This window comes from Macrobrachium nipponense, chromosome 1 (genome assembly GCF_015104395.2).
Source record: "Macrobrachium nipponense isolate FS-2020 chromosome 1, ASM1510439v2, whole genome shotgun sequence".
In the NCBI taxonomy this organism is placed as follows: Eukaryota; Metazoa; Arthropoda; class Malacostraca; order Decapoda; family Palaemonidae; genus Macrobrachium; species Macrobrachium nipponense.
In genome coordinates this window covers 44,294,336-44,314,562 of record NC_087200.1, presented here as the reverse complement: position 1 = coordinate 44,314,562, position 20,227 = coordinate 44,294,336, and the positions used below count along the sequence as shown (strand labels likewise).

At 39.5% G+C, this 20,227-nt stretch overlaps 1 protein-coding gene across 1 annotated transcript in view; it reads left to right on the top strand.

The window, feature by feature from the left end:
- The first annotated feature begins 4,297 nt into the window (after positions 1-4,297).
- LOC135219291 (uncharacterized) overlaps positions 4,298-20,227 on the top strand; it is a 71,505-nt gene continuing 55,575 nt past the window's right edge. The window contains exons 1-2 of the mRNA XM_064255940.1: positions 4,298-4,568; positions 6,960-9,561. Coding sequence (XP_064112010.1) covers positions 4,336-4,568; positions 6,960-9,561 — 2,835 coding nt within the window. The 5' untranslated portion in view covers positions 4,298-4,335. The remainder of the gene's footprint in view (positions 4,569-6,959; positions 9,562-20,227) is intronic.

The window sequence follows — 20,227 nt, the reverse complement described above, 5'->3', positions numbered from 1 at the left end:
GTTTTCCTGGTTAATTGAAGGATGACTGATACTGAGGTCAAGTGTCAGCAAGAGGAGTATACGGACAAACACATAATGAGATGATCTTGTTGCTTCACGATCATGTTATGCGACTCTCCGCTTTTTTATATATTAAGCCTAATCTGCATTAAGTATCTATTTCCCCCTAATTGAGTCTGCCATCGTTCTCACTCCATTTTAATGGTTTCACTAAGGTTAATCTTTTGTGACTTGGAGGGATTATCTGTTTGGCTTATCCCGATAATCTTTTGTCCTCTCTCTCTCTCTCTCTCTCTCTCTCTCTCTCTCTCTCTCTCTCTCTATTGTTTATTATTTTTTTTTTACTTTTTCCCTTGATATGCCTCAGTAACTCAGAACATAAAGGTGGAAGGGTAATCTACATAGCCCATGTGGGCGGGCCCCGCCTGGCTACGCTACTAAAATGCTAGAATACTTTATTCTTGAGCAACTAACTAGCCATCTGGAAAGGCTAAATGCTTTGCCTTGTGCCCAGTCGACTTCAAGTTAATGATACGCTACAGAAACTGCTGTATGTTCTGTTGTGGATGATCTCTTGAGGCCTGTCCACACTAGGAAACATTGTTTGGAATCAAAGTTTGCAAACTGTCTGCAAACACTTTCTATCCTATATTTGTATAATGCATGTATGTATATATATATATATATATATATATATATATATAATATATATATATATATATGTGTGTGTGTGTGTGTGTGTGTGTGTGTATATATATAGATATATATATATATATATATATATATATATATATATATAAGAATAACTTGATCACGAAGTATATAAAACGTGATGCTATGTATAAATAAAGGTTTTTTTGCCACGAAGGAAAAAAATGAAAAAACAACGAGTTGGCCGAGTACTTTCGGTCCTATTCGGACCCTTTACTGAGGCATACTGATTTTATAAAGAGTTGGCTTAATATACAAACTGACACTACCACATTAGCCATAAGGACGATTTTCACTCTACAGAGAGGAGGAGGAGTCATAGGCTAGCCACACCTTGAAGGATACCCGCGGTAAATAAGTGATTCTTCCAGAAAAACAGTACATTTTGAAAACAACACGGGAGCATATACAATTTAATATCATGATTTTTTTACACAAATTTTCCCAACAAAAATTATTATTAATGAAAAGACGAAAGAAAATATATATATATATATATATATATCTATATATATATATATATATATATATATATATATATATATCGAGCAAGAGAAAGAGGGAGAGAGAATATCGACCAGAGCCAGAGAGAGAGAGAGGAGAGAGAGAGAGAGAGATAGAGAGAGAGAGAGAGAGACGAGAGAGAGAGAGAGAGAGAGAGAGAGAGAGAGAGAATTAATAACTATATACATGTGGGACTAATTTATTAGTTGTTCATTTATTTTGAGGTCCTTCATAAACATCTTACAAATATATGGGTCCAAATGGTACATTCCCAGACTAAGATTTAGGTTGTTTTTATTAGTGATTTGTATAATTGCCGATTCCAGTAAATTTCTTGAAACATAATCATTTGATCTAGCAATTACCGAGGTATCACCCCAATTAATACAATGATATTTTTCACTCAGATGGATAAACAGTGCATTTGAAGTCTGGGCTGGTCTAACTGAATACATATGCTGCTTAATACGTACACATAAATTTATACTTGACTGTCCAATGTAAAAAGATGGGCAATCCTTACAAGGAATTTTGTAAATGATGTTGTTATCTGGTACGGGACTATTCTTAATTAGCATATCTTTAATGGTATTGTTATAAGAGAACACTACATTAACATTAAACGATTTAAATATTGATTTTATGGTTTCAAATCCACGAAAATAAGGTAAGCTAAGTACATTTTTAGGGATTTCTTTTTCATTAATAGCAACATTATAAAACTTTTTATGAGCTTTTTGATAACATAAATCAATTAAATGAGGTGGGTAGCAGAGATCGTTTCCTATCTTTTTTATGTATTCTATTTCTTGGTCCAGGTATTGTGGACTCGTGATACGCAAAGCGCGTAGGAACATAGAAGAAAAAATTGAAATTTTAATATTAAGATGGTGGCCAGAATAAAAATGTACATATGTTAAATTATTTGTGGGTTTTCTATAAATACTGAATTTGCATTGGAAAGATTCTCTATGTATTAATACACTGTTGAAATTGAAAATAACAATGTCATCCCTTTCCTAGATGTATTAATACATAGAGAAATCTTGGTGATTGTCGGCTAAATATAAATAGTAATCCAGCTCTGATTGGTGACAAAGTACATGACGTGGGTGTTGATCATGTAATGCAATTTGTCTCAGCGCTCGATAATGCTGTAAGAGATACTTATTACCATCTATTCCGAAATTTGGCCTTTTTTAAACAAAGTCTGGTTGAGTGTTTAGTGAAAACAAAAACTTGTGATTGCGACATAAATAGAGACGACTATTACAACTATCATACATAATCTACCTAAGATACAACGTAGGAACCAAGCTCCAAAATAGTATATTTAATTAATAAAGCGGTAGGTTTAGTAAAGGGAGTTGCGCTTTGGGACAGGATTGCCTTGTATTGTGTGTTGCAATGGCTCCCAGTATCAAAGTAATTAATATTTAGATTAATGCGTAATGACCATATCAGCTATCAGGGTTTGAGGTCCAAAATATCTGAAATAATTGCTAATAGAGCGTTCTTGTACCATTGTGTCTATGACATGATTTGTTACCACAGAACACTCGACAGAGTGGAACCAGAAAGAGAAGCACACTGTATTACTGTAATTTTTGGCGGTTGGCCTGGCCTTGTTTGTTTGTTTGGTGTTTTTGTTGCATGGAACCGTTGGTTCAGCAACGGGACCAACGTCGAGAGTGAACTTCTATCACCAGAAATACACGTCTCTAACACCTCACTGGAATGCCCGAGAATTGAACTCTTGTCCACCGAGGGGGCAGGTCAAGACCATACCGATCAATCACGCCACTTAGGTGCTCGGCCTGTCCTTTGACTTAAAAGTCAACCTGCAATGCAGCAGTTGCCCTTTTAGTCGCTTTTTACCATACGCAGGACAACAGGGTGAATGCAAAGTCCTTTAAATAGATTCTTAAAGGACCTTGGGTGCATAGTTAAACTGTATATGCCTATAACAACGTCAAATTATATTATCCGCATTCGAGAGGACTGAATTGCAATCTACGTAAATACCATAGTATTAAATAGAACAGATACTTCAAATATCGTCTAGACACAGGTCTCTCTGGAACCGGAAACAGTTTAACTGGAAACCCGTGTGCATTTTTGTCTGTAATTCAAGCACGTGCGGTGTACTGACATTGACGTTAACATTAAGAGCATTGACTTTCAGTAATAATTGGTGTAATTAATTTTCATACACTTTGCAGTTTTATGACTATCCAAAAAATGGAATACTGCATGAAATTTAACTGGGCTGCTGGAAAGTATTGTCTGATATTGAAATAGTCATGTGACCATAGTTCATGCAACAAAGGAAAATAACAAAGGGCCAACTAATGTACGTCAGTTTGTCCAGTTCTTACACAATATTATTTTATAATAACACGAATATTGTATTCGCCACGCAAATCTTTTATAATACTTGATTTTTGTACACCGGGCACATTTTAAACTTCCCTGAGGCTGGCCATATCAGTCTGAATTATTTTTGGTGTCAGCTTAATCTTCTCGAAAGGATATTTAATTCTTTTCCTTACAATTATCGCGTAGTTAGCTATCGCCAGATTGGATAGCTACAGTGCCCACGTAAAGAGGGGCCAATTTAAACCCGACAGCGCAAGGCATACAATATAGAAGTTACATGTAGCTGAAAAGACGATAATGTAATGCCATATATCATTTTGATGTAGAACAAAGGGACAACTATAGGGAATTAAGTAACTGCGCATGCGTGATTCTCATCTGCCTGTCGAGGCTGAACTTAAAACTTTGGAGATGTTCAGAAATCAAGTCTAGATTTCATATAAGTTCGGACATCCATCAAAGAAGGTTATTTTATGCTCTTTGTTTAATAAAATCGAATTATTATGTAGGAATTAATATAAATCCATGGATGAATGTGTGGTTATGGCAATAAATTAACTGTTAAAGGTCCATGATAGCCTAAAGTCTATATTTCAATTAGGTTCGGACAGCAACCAAAGCAGGGTATTTAATATGCTTTGTTTAATAAAATCTAATTATTTTGTAGGAGACAGTATTAATTTAAGGAGAAATATCTGGTTTTGACAATATAATGAATCACAAGGGTCCATAATATCCAACATGAACGAAAACATAAGAAAAATCTTCGTGGCTGTGGCCTCTGCGAAGGTCCTCTCGCAAACATGGCGAGAGAAGAAAAGGAAGAAAATGGACGACAATCATGGCAGTATTGATATATGTAGAGGCCAAGAAATCGTCGTCCTAGTCGAGGAAGCCCAACGAGACCTGATATTAGTGACCTACAATCATGGCACTCAAGTTTTCCAGGGTGTTTTACTCGATTCTTCGAAAGGGTGAGGAGAAATACCTATAAATATGTAAGGGGGATGCCTTCGATTCTGGCCATTTTGCCCTCTTAGTGTTGGGAAAGTTGCATGGCTGTTGCTTCTGTTTTCTCACAAACCCCTTCTCTTTATGACCTCTTCTATACGTGGATTTCTTTGTTGCATAGCCGTGCAGTGGATGGAAAATAAACCTTGGGTTTTTCTTCTTTGGATGTTAAAATTGTATATTCAGGTTGAGATGAGGAGGGAGTGGCCATGGCTGGCACTTTCTGGGCATTTTCCTGTATTTGAGAAGTTGCAGAAATTAAGTATGCGTGTTATTGCTTTTTAAATCCTGTGTGTCGCTGGATCTTGCAATTTGAGAATGTAAATTGCATGAAAATTCATAATTATAAGGTCTCAATGCTTAATTTGGAAAAAACAGCCATTTTAGGTTCTTTTTATTGCCTATAACGGATTTATGGGAATTATAAGATTGTATGTTACTTATTACCTTTGTATAATTATGACACAAACTAGATTTCAATTCTATGTAATTACTTGAAGAAATTAGGCCTATGATGATGGTTGCTGTGGCTACAGGTTCAGGTAGGCTATGCAGGGCCTAAACCCAGTGGAGTTAATTGACTAGTTTAACCTTCATATAAAGGAGAATGCTTTATCAAATTTTCACATGGTAAATTACATTTTACGTATGCCTAGTCTCTACTACATCAGCTAAAAACTGAAATGCAAGGTAGAGTTGATTAGGCAAACACGGGTAAATCTTCTTAATAGCAGTATGGGTAATAGCCTACTTCACAGATTGTATTCAAGGAAGGCCTAGTTCAATATGATGATGATTTAACCATAAAGAAAAGTAGCCTTGTATTTGACTGATTTCATAATGTGTAAAATGTGTACTTTGTCTTCTCTTATTAGCATGAATAGTGTCTTCTTATAATAGCGTGAATAGTGATAAAGGCAATAAAAGGAATTACATATTTTAATTATATTGTGATAATGATACAATGTAGTCACCTATGACAATAACTACTATATATAGGCACAGATTGTAATTTAGTCCTTGTCAGAGCAATAGGTTTTATTTTGTACCAAAACCAGTGTTGATTCTGTGCCATTAATAGTTTATATATTAGTAGAGTAGCCCCTCAACTTTGGGATTGTGCTTATGATATATAACAAAGACCTTATAGTATAGCGTACACAAGAATATTTTCAAAATAACCCATAGCTGACAGTAATTACACAGTGTTGAGCCATAACTAAACTTTATGCCAAATATTAAGCGTGCAAGATTTTTCCTGAGATGTATTACATAACATAAATTTTTACTTTTAGATTAAACTACATTCTGCTGGCACAGGATTATGGTCTTGGGAAGCCCGTAAAAGCTATATATATGGAAAAAAAGTATGATGGTAAATAATGTTGATAATGCAGTAATGATAAGTACATACATACTATGTTGAGATGTTATTATATTTGAAGAATTCATCCTTAGCGACCTAATAATTTTATACAGTATTGTATTTTCATTTTGATTTCCAGTGTGTACCAGCCTAGTCCCTTCTTAGGGTACATGTATTTTAAATATCATTTTGTTAGCTTCCAAGATTAAATCCTCAATCAAGTTTTCATCGTCCATCAGTATTTTTTTTTCTCTTATGGCACCAATTTTTAAAATTAATCAGTAATTTTCTCAACAGTTTTTCTGGTGCATAAAAATCTGTTAGGGAAGTTGAAGGTTCTGTCCCATTTTTATATTTCAGCCACAAGCTTTGTCTTTGCCATAATTGCTTCCAGTTACTCTGTATCAATTCTAACAGCGCATACAAAAATCGCATGACTCTTCCATAACAACACTTGATCCAAACACCCTCTTCCTTTTCATCTATGCACATAGACCTTCCTCTGTTACTTCTGTCACCTGTCCTAATTTCCCAAGAGTCCTACCATATGCCTTCCTTGGTTTACTAAGGAGTATTATAAACAATTATGGATTCAGTATATTTTGAGGTAGCAATTTGCCACCTATTTGTATTCCCTCAAATAGTACACTAGGTATAATATTTCCCACACTTGGACACCACTTTAATTTACCACCCACACAAACCTATTTCCTGCACCCCAATCCAATTTTCAACACCCACACCTTGCATTTTTCATGTTCAGACAATCTATCTGCTCCTCATTGCCTTTCTTTCCCATATCGTAGGCCTGCCATCCAGGGCTATTCCTTCTCCACTGTTATCTTTCTATTGTCTAAGAAGGTTATGTTTTCAGTTCATTTTGCCTGCCTCTTTTTGTTGGAATAGATAATTTAACATAGGCACATCAGATGTATTTTATGTAAAAATGAAGCAGAGTAGAGTTTAATTTGAACTTATTCCTTTTCAGGCAACTCCCGTGTGGTATATACCCTCCTGGGGGTGAGTTTCCTCCAAAACCACCACCTGACCTGAGTGTAACTGACAATGATGATAAACTTTATTCAGTCAAGCAAAGACACACTTATTTCCAGCAAGATGGAACACTACCAGAAGGAAATTCTAAAGATAAAAAGGGCGTACAACTTAGAAAGTCAATTTCACTCACACAGCGTTTCAAAAATTCAAGAATGACAGTGCGACTAAGACCAAGACAAGTGTTGTGTTCAAAATGTCAGTCAATCTGTAATGAGAAATCTGAAAATGTTAGTGGAGCAAAAGGGCAAAGGGCAACGGAGCCCCCAACTGCTGCTAAAAATTCTAATGAAAATTCACGAGGGAACACCAGGAGCGCACGAGATAGGGGTAATCAGGAACAGCAAGAGTCTAATTCATCTCACAGTAGGAGGTCGGAAAGATCGCCTCAAAAAAGTGTTATGCTAGTCCCAAAATTAGTTAAATTAAAACCTAGTGAAATTGAAGCAGCCACAAACAGAAGAAGTCCATCCACGCGAGGTACCCGCAGTGATTCAGATTCCTGTGATAATGAATCGAATATGGGTGTGATTTCAAATTCGGCATATTCCGTTTTAGAGAATAATAATTCAAGCGAGGGTAAGGTTCCAAAACTGAAACTTTCTACAAACATATGTACAGCATCAGAATCTCAGGAAGGTAAGAAAAAAGGTCGTATTCCCAAAATGACCATATCGACCCTTGCCATATCACCTCCAAGACACGAAGCTTCCAAAGACAGTGATAAGGTAAGTGATGCAAAAAATTTAAGCATACCAAAAATGATATTATCGACAAGTGGAATAGTTTCAGAATATGTCGGTGATAAAAAAGATAAAGAGAATACTAAAATTAGGAAAGAAAGTGGTGACTCACGTACAGATGCCAAGGAATTAAGGTTAAGGTCAGGTAACATACACAAGCTGACAATAACAGCAGCAGGACAAGGTTACAGTGAGTCATTAAATGATCGCTTATCCCCTATTCCAAAATTAACTATATTACCCGTAGTGCAAAAGAAAGAAGTTCAGGAAGACAAAGAAGCATCTGAAATGAAGCATAGCAAAGTGGTGAAGAGCCATTCTGAGGAAATTCCATCAGAGAAGATGAGTCTAAGGAAAAAACGTTCCCTTGGTTCAATGGAAGATTTGTGGGATGAAAGTGTATTTGATGAAACCGCTAAAAAACACAGAAGAGAGGATTCTGAAGAGGAGAAATCACAAGAGGCAGTTAAGCAGGGGTGTGAGGAAAAGGAATCTTTAGAAGGAGAAAAACCAAAATCAACACCTGTACTAAAAATTTCTTTTGGTCCCGAAGGAAAGGGTACTGTATTAAAAATACCCTCAAAGAGTACTGTTGTTAGCTTGAGTACACCTGAAGTAGAGACAGAAGAAGAAATTTCAAAGAAATCAAAAGACATGAGTGCCAAAGCAGCAAGAAAAGCCCTTAAGAAAGCCAAAAAAGAAGCCCAGAGAAAGGCTATGATGGGGAATGCATCGCCTGCATCAGTTATGGGTGGAATGTCTCCAAGATTTGGTGGCATGTCTCCTCTGAGGCTAGGGGGTGTGTCTCCAGCAAGATTAGGTGGATTTTCTCCAGCTAGATTTGGGGGAACTTCTCCAGCAAGATTTGGGGGCATGTCTCCTGCTCGAGCAGCAGCTGTAGACCTATCAACACGCGATTTACCAACTAAAAAGCACAAACATAAAGTGAAGCACAAAAAGAAGCACAAAGATGAGCGTCGACATAAGTCCCAAGAAGACACCAAAGTCCCGGTTGATGTCAAGGGCGAAAATAAAGATTCATCTTGTCCTCCAGATTCTACAGATGCAGATATCCCCATTGAAAACATAACTCCAGATGATGCATGGAATGCTTCAGAGGCCAGAGAGGGAGCTGTTGACTTGACAAATCCCAATCAGGCTAGACAGATGCCAAATTCAAAAGTAGTTGCTCAGCCTAGTACAACATTACAGCACTTTCGTCATAAACTTTCCATATCCATTAAGAGAGTAAGCAATGCTAGTTATGTTGCTTGTGACTCCAGCCATTCAGATGGGGAAAGAACTGTCACACCAACTAGTAATAGTGCTCAGGAAGATAAGGATAAGTCGCCAGTATTGAAAAGTACAGCAGAAAATACTGTGCTTGAAAGAACTACAGATAATTTGGAAGCAAACGAATATTCCAAAATTTCATTGCCAGATACAAATGTATTTCAAGAATTGGAAGAGGAAAAGAAATATTTGTCTGTGATGGAATGCCCTGAAAATTATAGCAATGACAATTTTTCAGCTAATACATACAGGATGGAAACGCCTGAGCCATCTCTTCCTGGGAGTGATTCTCCTGGTAGTGATGACCCATGTAATGGGGCCATTCCAGATTTTCCCAGTCGGGCTCCAAGTATTGAGGAGATGAGCCACACCAGTGCTTCCCTTCTCATGAAGCTGAGCTGGCAAGAAGTGAATCATTGTAATGTGTCTGACGGAAGAATAATGAAGATTGGAGATGTTGTATGGGGCAAGATTCACGGCTTTCCTTGGTGGCCAGCTAAGGTATGTATCATCTTTTAGTACTGTATAGTACAAATAGGAAATTTGGTTAAAGTAAGGACCCAAAGTATTAGTGAATGAATGGCAATAATATGGTGTGAAGAATTGAACTGTCAAATCAACCTATCACCTTTAATATTGACCAGTCCTGATGAAATTTGAGATTGCTTGGTGAGTTACTGTTAAGGAAGTCTGCATGGCAGTATTATGTCCATATAAATATTGAAGAATAGAAAGTTCTAGGAGTAAAGGATGTTAAAGGAAATATGTAGTGAGTAAGATATGGAATTCTTATATGAAGTAATACACAAATAATTGTGCATTGGATACGGAAAATGGCCAGCTATTGGGGCCAGAGGGGATTAAAGGGATGAACTTCTGTAGGTTCTTGGAGGTTAGGGTGCTCATTTGTGTCTAGTTAGTGCAGGGTAGTAATTTCATTCAGTTGTTTGTTGTTAAAAAATTTATTTGGGAGGACACTTACCTACTATTAAAGATAGCTTATGTCTATGAGCTGATAGTAGGTAAGTATCCAAATGATAAATTGTTCCTACACAATATACAAACTTAGTCCTTTGCAGTAGGAATTGCTTAGTGAAGTTGGAACATCGCTGTCAAAACTCTTGAAGAAGGTGGTTAGGCAGTAACTACTGTCTGGTAGGTGGGCTCTCGCCGAGTGCTTGGATTTTTTTTAATCATAAGCTCTTGTCTGGTGTTATATTAACTACCCAGGATTTTACAGAATCTTCGGTGTTTCTCAACCATTACAGGGAGTTTGCTCTCCAGTCTGGTTTAGGAACAGAATGAGAGAAGGGCTGAGACACTTGGGTGTTTCAACACTGGCTGCCAGCATTTTTTTTTTAAGTGCTTGGTCAGGTTCCATCCTTGTGTCTTTGACTTAATTCTTGAGGGGCTTTGGCCTCGAAGGAAACTACAGTGGACCCCCCATATTCATGGGGGGATGGGTACACCCCCCCCCCCCAGGAATACTTAAAACACCTCTAAAAATGTTTAGAACTGCCTATTTTGATAGAACAAAAAAAATCTCTGAAAACACTGATACCCGAGTATTTTAATAGTAAAAAAAAAAAAAAAAAAAAACAAAAAAAAAAAAAAAAGTGCTTTTAGTCACAAAAATGACATGAAAATACAGTAATTTGTGAACATTTCTCAGTGAAAAATACTGCGAATAGGCAAATTTTCCTTGAATATGGGTCCATAGAAAAATCCACGATTAGGTGTTCCACGAATTGTGAGTCTGCAAATAGCGTGGGTCGACTGTAGTGCATTTGGGAGGAAAGTGATAGTTCTTAGCAAATGAGTACTGCTCGTAGTCGCATTTAATGTGATCTCCTCAGCTCACTTGATTCGGCTCGACTTGCTTGAATCAGTTGAATCGAATGTGTGACTGTCCAAGTCATCTTTCTGCTCTCCTCGGATTGTTTCTTTGCCAAGGCATAAGCACCCTCCTTCCCCGTGCTGTAGTCATCACAAGTTGTTGATCGCCCATGATCTCCCCATGTTGCTGTTTCCTCTAGCAGGACAGCTAAGAATGTACTTTCTCCCTATCTGTTCTCTTGACTCTTGACCCTCTTGGTTGTTCCAAGAGGTGCAAGGTGGACAGAGAATTCCAATGAGTTTGTCTCTTTTTCAGAATTCAGCTACAAGGGTAAGTATCTTGAGATCGATCCTCGGATTATCTTGTCATACACTAGAGTAGTCGAGGAAAGTTTCATTGGGTCTTATTGAATCTCCCTTCAAGGAGAGAAAATCCGGAGTTTTGTGCCTCAAGAAAACTCAAGGGTTGTTCTTTGAGATATGAATTCCCTTTATTTTCATTTAGCAGAGATCTTTGCACTGATTTGTCAGCACATTGATCTTGGAAATAGGACTAGCATCCCCTGTGAATAACCTTCACTGCTCAAGGCCCTTGCTCTTCCAGGAGAGACCAGGGTTTTTGTAGGGGGCACCGCATTCATTGCTTGTGAGGGTGTTCTCGACTAGATGAATACCTTTTCTCCAGATGAGTTCATTCAGTTTTGAGATGCCCAATCAAGCTCTCTTCCCCTCTGCTGCCATGACAGGAGCGACTTGTCTTTACCTTAGAGGGGTCCTGTGCCAACTGCCGATTGTCCCGTCTCATGCTGTTTCTTATTGCCACAAAAGGTATCCCCCTCACAACAAGAGACAGCAAGCCTGGAGGACACCGCTATGGTTTTCCTCCAGGCAGTTTCCTATGAGATGTCATCCCTACCCAGCACCAGTCAGCAACTTTTGGGCAATTCTGGTGCAAAGAAAAAGGACTGTGTCCTAATTTGGATCTCCAGTATTGTAAGTCCTGAAGTCATCTAGACCAGGGGTTCTCAAATCAGGGGTCGGGACCCCAAGTCGGGTGCATTTAAGTCACAATGAAAATGTATAACGTATGATTACAGGTACCTTATTATTGTTAAGGTGGGCCTTTTTATTTTATCTTATCTTTGGATTTTGTGCAGTTCCCATTCAAAACCGATGCAGTGCATTGTGGTTCTATTGCTCTTGAAATAGCAGAATTACAAGTGGACAATGAAGCAAGAGTGGACTTTGACATGTACGTATAAGGACATGGCAAAGTTTTGGATTAAGCTAACAAATAGGAAGGCCGCCGTAAGAAATCAAGCTTTGCAAGATCTTGTATAATTTGGAACTACTTATGCTTGTGGGGCAGCATTCTCATCAGTGGTGTTCATTAAAAATGAGTATTGTAGCCATATGAAAAGCATCAACTTGGAAAATTGTAAGATGTGTTGCCTAACAACATACACCCCCAGATACAGAAATTTTATCAAATATTGACCAGTCCTAAAAGTAGACTGCTCATAATATGAGATATTGTATGCTGGCTGAAATGCAAGCAAAATGTTATCAGATTTGGTTTGGTTGTTATAGCAAAACAACTGTTATCATTCAGTTGGTTATGGGTGCAGCATTTAAACAATGATTATAACAGTACTAACGATACTTTGATGATTACAGCCAGGAGGTACAGTATGATACCTGTAATACAGCTGTTATAACTGAGTAACATGTTGTATAGTGTTAAAATAGTATCACCATATTGTAATTGCCAAATCTGATGAGTAGCATGTTATGAATTTATGAAGTGTTAAAATAGTATCACCATTTTGTAATGGCAAAATCTGAGAATTTCGTTTATAATTAGCTACCTTTTTTGTAACCAAATGTTTTTTGTTTCTTTTTTATGTAAATACAACCATGTGACCAAAAATTATCAATAATGCTGTAAAATATGAATTTTAAAACAGCATCACCATTATGTAATTGCCAGATCTGAGAATTTCATTTATGATTAGCTGCCTTTATTGTAGATAAAATATAAATGTTTTATGTTTCTTTTCCATTTAAATATCACCAAATGACCAAAATTCTCAGTAATGTTTGTAAATGTAGAAATAAACTTCAACTACTTGGGATATAAGCAAAAGGGTTTTATTTCCTTCCTGTTTCGGTTAACATGCAGGTGCACCTAAGCAAAACTGGAGTGCACTCAATAGCTACATCAGCCAAATGCATTTTCGGATGAAATGTAATTAGCATGCAACTCAGCCTCTAGATTTGATTTAGGGGCAGAGTGCTGCTTTCTCATGGAGAAATTATTCGTCTTGGTATTGTTTCTCCTCTATTGAGGGTTAACTACTAATGAGAAACCCCTCTGTCTTGCCATCACAGAGACCCAAGGCCCCTGGGCAACATTTGACTAGTGTAGGGTTCTTATCTCGTGATTCGCGCACTCCCTTGCGAGAATCATCAGACAGAGATGTCTCCACAAACTCCTTATCATCTTTCTGTTCACTGCCCAGTACAACAGAAGTCTTTTAAATCTTCTGTTCTATTGCACCTGACCCATGGGCAACTGTGATGACTCAGAATGACTTCAGACAAACTCGACAGCTTTTGTCTTCTCTAAATTTTTTCTAATTTGTAAGGTGTTCAACAAACATTGTTCACCCTGAATTGAAAGTAAATGATAGAAGACTTCGCCTGTTGCCCGACCTGCTAACTCTGCTTCCGAAGTAATGAGAGGAGTTCCTCCCTGACCCAACCTTTGGTGCCAGTGACACGAGAGCGGTGCCTCGGGCAGTACAATCACCATGTTTCATGGCTAAAAGGCTATCCAGCTCTCCTTGTAAACATAGGCTTTCTTGCAGAGCAGCAACAGAAATAGCTAGACAACTCTTACAGTCCTATGTAACATTCTAGGGATTGGAGCTGTCTTTGCTGGTTGGTGTCATTGACGGGACTTTTTCTCTGGTCAGAGTTGCAAGGGTTGCTTCTCTCCTATTCAGTTGTGAAAGATGTAGGTCCACATTCGGCCTAGTCTTTCATATGAAAGTATACTGTTTATCCTCAGTTGAGATTCAACTACTGATGAGAAACTTCTCTGTCGTACCATCACAGGTTCAGGGACCTCAGGTCTGTAAACAGCAGGTGACTCATTTAGGGCACAAACGCCCTTGCGAGAATCATCAGACAGAGGTTATTCTCTTAAAACTGCATCTCATCTCACTCCGGCATTGGGGAAGGAAATAGACGACTTCCATAGACCTGCTTCACTGTCACCCTTCAAAGGCAGGTACAGTGGTACCTCGAGATATGAAATTAATCCATTCCGAGGCGGCCTTCGTATCATGAGCTTTTCGTATTTTGGACCGCATTTTACATGTAAAATGGCTAATCTGTTCCAAGCCCACCAAAAACACCCCAGTAAATTTCATAATAAAGCTAAATTGACCTATAACCAATGAAATACTAATAACAATTTGGACCATCCAGTACCTAACTTAATACATACTGCTAATATATCTGTAAATAAAGTGTGTTAGTGTGCATGGTATACAAGAAATACTGTACGTACATACGTATGTATGTAGTAAAATGTGGAAGCTTACCTTTCGAGTGAGGCTATCTCCGAAAGTGGCGACAGAGGAGGAGGACAAATGGCAGATACGTACGTACACTTAACTTTATGAAACACATAAAAATATGTAAGGAAAACATACATAAACTAAACTTTACGAAACACATTAACAAAACTGTAACACTTAACTTTACAAAAAACTTAAAAAAAAAAAAATTTCTTTATTTCTTTTTTATTTATTTATTTATTTATGTATTTATTTTAATTTATTTTTTTTTTTTTTTTTTTTTTTTTTTTTTTACAAAATTTCAACTTCTTCACCACTTTCAACTTTCTGTTTTTTAGTAGTATCACTTGGTTCTTCCTTTTTGCTTACTACTCTTACTAAAGGCCTCTTTAAAAAATAACTATCCAAGGAAGATTGCTTCTGCCTACTTTTAACAATGTTCCTGAAATGACTCAGGCAAACGTCATCGAACTGTGCAAGCATATGACCTGTGTAAGCCTTTTCGGGGTATCTCTTTTCTACAAATGATTGCACCTTATGAAAAGCAGCTAGAGCATCCTTAATTTCTGCCGTTGTCATAGTCATTGTCCTCCTCCTCGGCGCTGCTAGAGAACTCCTCTTGAACGACGTTATGTTGCATGGCCTCCAACTCCTTCAGGTTATCTGTCGTAAGCTCCTCTTGGTGCTCCTCGACAAGGTCATTGATGTCGTCCTCGTCGACGATCAGCCCCATGGACTTGCTGAGTGCAACGATCTCGTCAAGATCTGGTTGCAAAACAGTTTCAGGATCGTCAACTGTTTCTGAATCTGCAGCACCAGCTTCGCCCATGTCGAATCCCTCGAAGTCTCAGGCGGATACGGCTTCAGGCCAGAGTTTCCTCCACGAGGAATTCAAGGTTCGCCTCGAAATCTCCTGCCAAGCTTGGTCGATGAGTTGGATGCATATCACGATATCGAAATGCTCCTTCCAAAATTCACGCAAGGTGAGGTTTGTGGTATCGGTGATGTCGAAACATCTCTTGAAAAGATGTTTCTTATACAGCTTCTTGAAGTTCGATATCACTTGCTGGTCCATGGGCTGGAGGAGAGGGGTGGTGTTAGGCGGAAGATAAAGAACCTTGATGAAGGAATACTCCGCTAGGATATCTTCCTCGAGGCCAGGAGGGTGAGCAGGGGCAATGTCAGGCATTTCAGAGGGAGGCGCTTCTCTTCCAAGAATTTCTTCACTGTCGGGCCGAAACACAGATTTACCCACTCGGTGAACAAAAGCCTCATTACCCAGGCTTTCGCATTAACCCTCCACATCACTGGAAGCTTCTCCTTAAGCATTTTGTGGGCCTTGAAGGCTCGAGGAGTCTCCGAATGATAGACAAGTAGGGGCTTCACCTTGCAATCCCCACTGCATGATGTACGTCCGACGAGGCATTTTTTTCCAAAAAAGGCCAGTCTCATCACAGTTGAAGACTTGCTGAGAACTGTAGCCTTCCTCGATCATCATCTCGTCGAACGTCTTTTTAAAGGCTTCGGCCGCTTTCGTGTCCGAGCTGGCCGCCTCCCCATGCCGCACCACCGAATGGATGCCAGTCCGTTTACTTAATTTCTCGAACCACCCATGCGAAGCCTTGAAGTCTGGGGTTGGCGTTGATGTCCCTTCTCCTCCGTCGTCTTCGGCCTGGGCAATCAAATCGCCGAAAATAGCGCTGGCCTTGTGGGAGATTGCCGTCTCTGTTATCGTGTCGCCAGCGATTTCTTTGTCTTTTATCCAGAAAAGAAGAAGCCTTCCCATTTCATCGTCCACGTGGGTCCTCTTGCTGGACAAAATAGTGACGCCCTTGGAAGGTGTAGCTGCTTTGATGGCATCCTTCTGCTTAAGGATGGTGCCTATTGTCGACGGATTTCGGCCGTATTCCTTGGCGATCACACTCAATCGCATACCAGCATCATACTTCTTGATAATCTCCATCTTCGTTTCCAAAGAGAGCATCCTCTTCTTTCCGTGAATTTCAAGTTTCTTGGGACCCATGACTACGTATATACTGTACGTAATTATGTTATGTAGTACGTATACGTATGTAGTAAAGTTCTCACACAAAACGATAGAGTATGCTACAATGAAATCACTAACGAATTTACGTTAGTAAACGAAATCGTTAGAACGAACGAAAACCGCGTGTGTATGATACAGATGATGCCGTGCAGTGGCCGAAGAAGCATGCCGCTACGTAGATGCATGATGGGAGGGGTGCTGACCAATAAGAGAGAAGGATCTCATGGCGGTGACTAGCATCAGGAACCACTGGGAGAGCGGGAGGATGGTGGCGAGTCTACTCAGTTGGCGGCATGCGAGTTTCAAAATTGTTATCGGTGGTCCGGGCGAATCTGGGACTTTACAGCAACAACCTTTTGTATCTTGAGCAATTTTCATATGTAGAGCTGTAAAATTTTTCGTATTTGCTTTCGTATCCCGAGTTTTTTGTAAGTTGAGCCTTTCGTATCTTGAGGTACCACTGTATTGTTGTCTCGACTCTGTCTCAAATGTCGTAGTGAACTCTGAATCATTCGGCATCTGTTGCCAGGTTTGAGTCTTTCATGATCCCTTGCACCTTGGACTTTGTAATCAATGATCCAGAATAATCATTACTTTGTCCTCTTAGCATGTTGCTGTACTTTCGAAAAAGACTCAACATCCTTGACATGGCTGTCAATAACTTTTCACTAGTACTGACTCACCAAGGAAGAAGTGTCTAAGGACATGTCTTTCTCCTGGTTTTGTGAGATGATCGGGAGGAGGTTCTCTGCAGCTGGCGGCGATGTCACTTGTATACTTCCCCTGAGAGCTCACGGAATCAGTGGTTTAGTCCATCTCTTGCATTCCGGAGGAATCTGTAGGTCTGGATACAGTAATGTGGTCTCATTGGACCACTTTTATGTATTCCTACCTTCAGGTATTGCCCACAAGTCCTTGGGACCCTTTTTCCTTGGACATGTGGTTGCTGCTCAACAAGTGTTTTCTTACCCAGCTCCTTTAACAGGACAGGTAGCATCTCGCCAAAAGTGTGGCTGTGAAAGTGAGAAGCTTTATGAGAGTGACTGGCCTCTCCTACTCCTTCCACATCCCCCTACTTCTCTTCCTTTGGGCAGAGAATAGAACTGGAACCTACACTTGCTGGAACTGGCGTCTGATACGGTAAGTCTACACATCGAGCACCTTTTCTATTTTCTTTACAGAATAATAGAAGGCAATCACTCTCCTTCCTCTAGCAAGGGGAGGAAGGAGGAAATGGATCAAGGCAAACTGTTTTCAGGCCTTGCCTTACTGCCTTTAAGTATGAAGATTCTTCCTAGTCATTTTTCGTATGAGTTACGATTCCTCACTCATTCGAAAAGGTCCAGAAGTCTGACATTTAATCTTGCAGTTCCTATACAGTCAGTCCCCGGTTATCACTGGGGGTTTCATCCCCGGGGGTGTGCCGATAAGCGAAAACTGCCATTAACTGAAACTCAGTGATTTATGGCGCTGATAACCGGTCATCGGTGCCATAAGGTGCCTTATGGCGCTCAATAAGGTGCCTTATGGCGCAGATAACTGGAACGCATCCCATTATGGCACTAGACAAGCAACGTAAAACTGGATCGCCAATAACCAAGTCCGCTGATAACTGGGGATGCCTCTACTCTGATCAATATGTCTGAGGTAGGGCACTCCTCCTCACTCTCTCTACCAGGAGGAGTAGCCCAGGTGTGCAGAACTCCAGTCAGTTCAAGAGACTCACTCAGACTCCTCCCTCCAACCAGTGAGTCTTCCTATTGTAAAAGCCTAACTATAACAAACCTGAAGTCCTTTACATAATACAGGCAAATACAGGCAGTCCCTGGTTATCAGTGGCGGTTCAGTTCTTTGCAGGTGCTGAGAAGCGAAAACGGCCATCATCCAAAACAGTGATTTATGGTCCTTATAGTACCGATAACTGGTTAATGGCTCCTCTGTTAGGTATGTTATGGCACCGATAACTGAAACTCAGCCAGTTATGGTGCCATAAATCGCTGACTTTATGGCGCTAGACAAGTGCCATCAACTCTTTAACGCCAATTTGACGTATTAAACGTCGATATTAATTGTCTGTTGGGTGCCAATTGGACGTATATACGTCGATATAAAAAAGTTTTTTTAAAAATTCACGGAAAAATAGATATAGGCCTACTAGGCAAAAACTTTTCAATCGCACGCCTTGGGGTTGGGGGATGCTGGGAGCTCACGGATCAAGGCGATGTTTTGTTTACAATCGTTACCCGGGCGCGCAAGCGCGAATTTCTTTCTACTCGCACTAAAAAGCATCAGCGACACATCTCAAAAATTATTTCGTCACTTTGACATAATTTTTGCACCATTTTAAATTAGCCGTTACATGGAGTATTATATATGAAAATGTGTGAAATTTCATGTAGAATACAACTAAAAACAACTCATGGTTGTAGCTTTTATCAGTTTTGAAATATTTTCATATAAATAACGGTAAGTGCCAAAATTTCAACCTTCGGTCAACTTTGACTCTACCAAAATGGTCAAAAAACGCAATTGTAAGCTAAAACTCTTATATTCTAGTAATATTCAATCATTTACCTTCATTTTGCAACAAATTGGAAGTCTCTAGCACAATGTTTTGATTTATGGTGAATTTATGAAAAAAAACTTTCCGTACGTCTGCGCAGTAACTCTTCCGAAAAAATCATAAATTTTTTCGTGCGATTGTCGAAATGTTTTATTGTAGTGTCTTACCGAACAATTATAGAGCCGTGATTTCCACGAGCGGCAGGATACTAAATTCAAATTTAGCGCGTCGGCGTCGCCAACACTGGTGGTGATGACGTCATCTCCCTCCACTCGCGGGAGAACCAGGTACAACTGCCCAGGTGAATCCAATTCTTTTCCTGCCGGCGTCCGGTGAACATCGGTGGTCGGTGCGGTTGGATGACTTTCCTTCGCCTTTTTTCTTGTGGATTTGATCTTCGGAATTGGTGAAGTACTCTTTTTTGGCGTTGTTGTTATTTTGCTTTTATTTAGGCGTTGCCATGTCGGATTCTAGTCCGTCGGGAGTTAGGTTTTGCATCTCAGGATGTAAAACTAGATTATCCAAGTTAGAGTATGATTCTCACACTAAATGTGTTAAGTGTAGGGGACAGGTTTGTTCAGCAGATCGAACATGTAACGCGTGTAGTGATTGGACTGATTCTCAATGGAAGTTTTTTAGTTCATACTCGGAGAAATTAGCTAAAGACAGAATTAGAAAAGCAGTGCTTAGGGAAAGTAGACTTAGCTCTGCTTCGTCTTGCGATGCATCTGTTCCTTCTGTTTCTCCTCAAATTGTTATGTCTCCTTTAACTACACCTCCTATTCCTCCTACTAATCCCACTTCTCCGGCTTCCCGTGTAGTTTCTTCCGACACCATTGCCAGTCTGGAATCGAGGTTAGATCAGAAATTTTCGGTACTAGCGAATACGGTTTTGCAACTTGGTAATTCAGTTAAGACGTTTTTGGAGAAAGCGGCTTCAGGTAAGAGTGTAGTTGAGGGTGCGTCTGTCTGTCCTGACACGTCTCCTAGACAAAGGTCACTGTCCAGCTCCCCCGCACCGGGGAGAAGACATACCGAAGTCCAAGGGAGTCGATCGGGATTTGCCCACAGACAGGCGCCTCTCTTGTTGAGCCTGTTGCGCCTCAACAGGGCTCGGTTAAGCGTTGGAAAGGT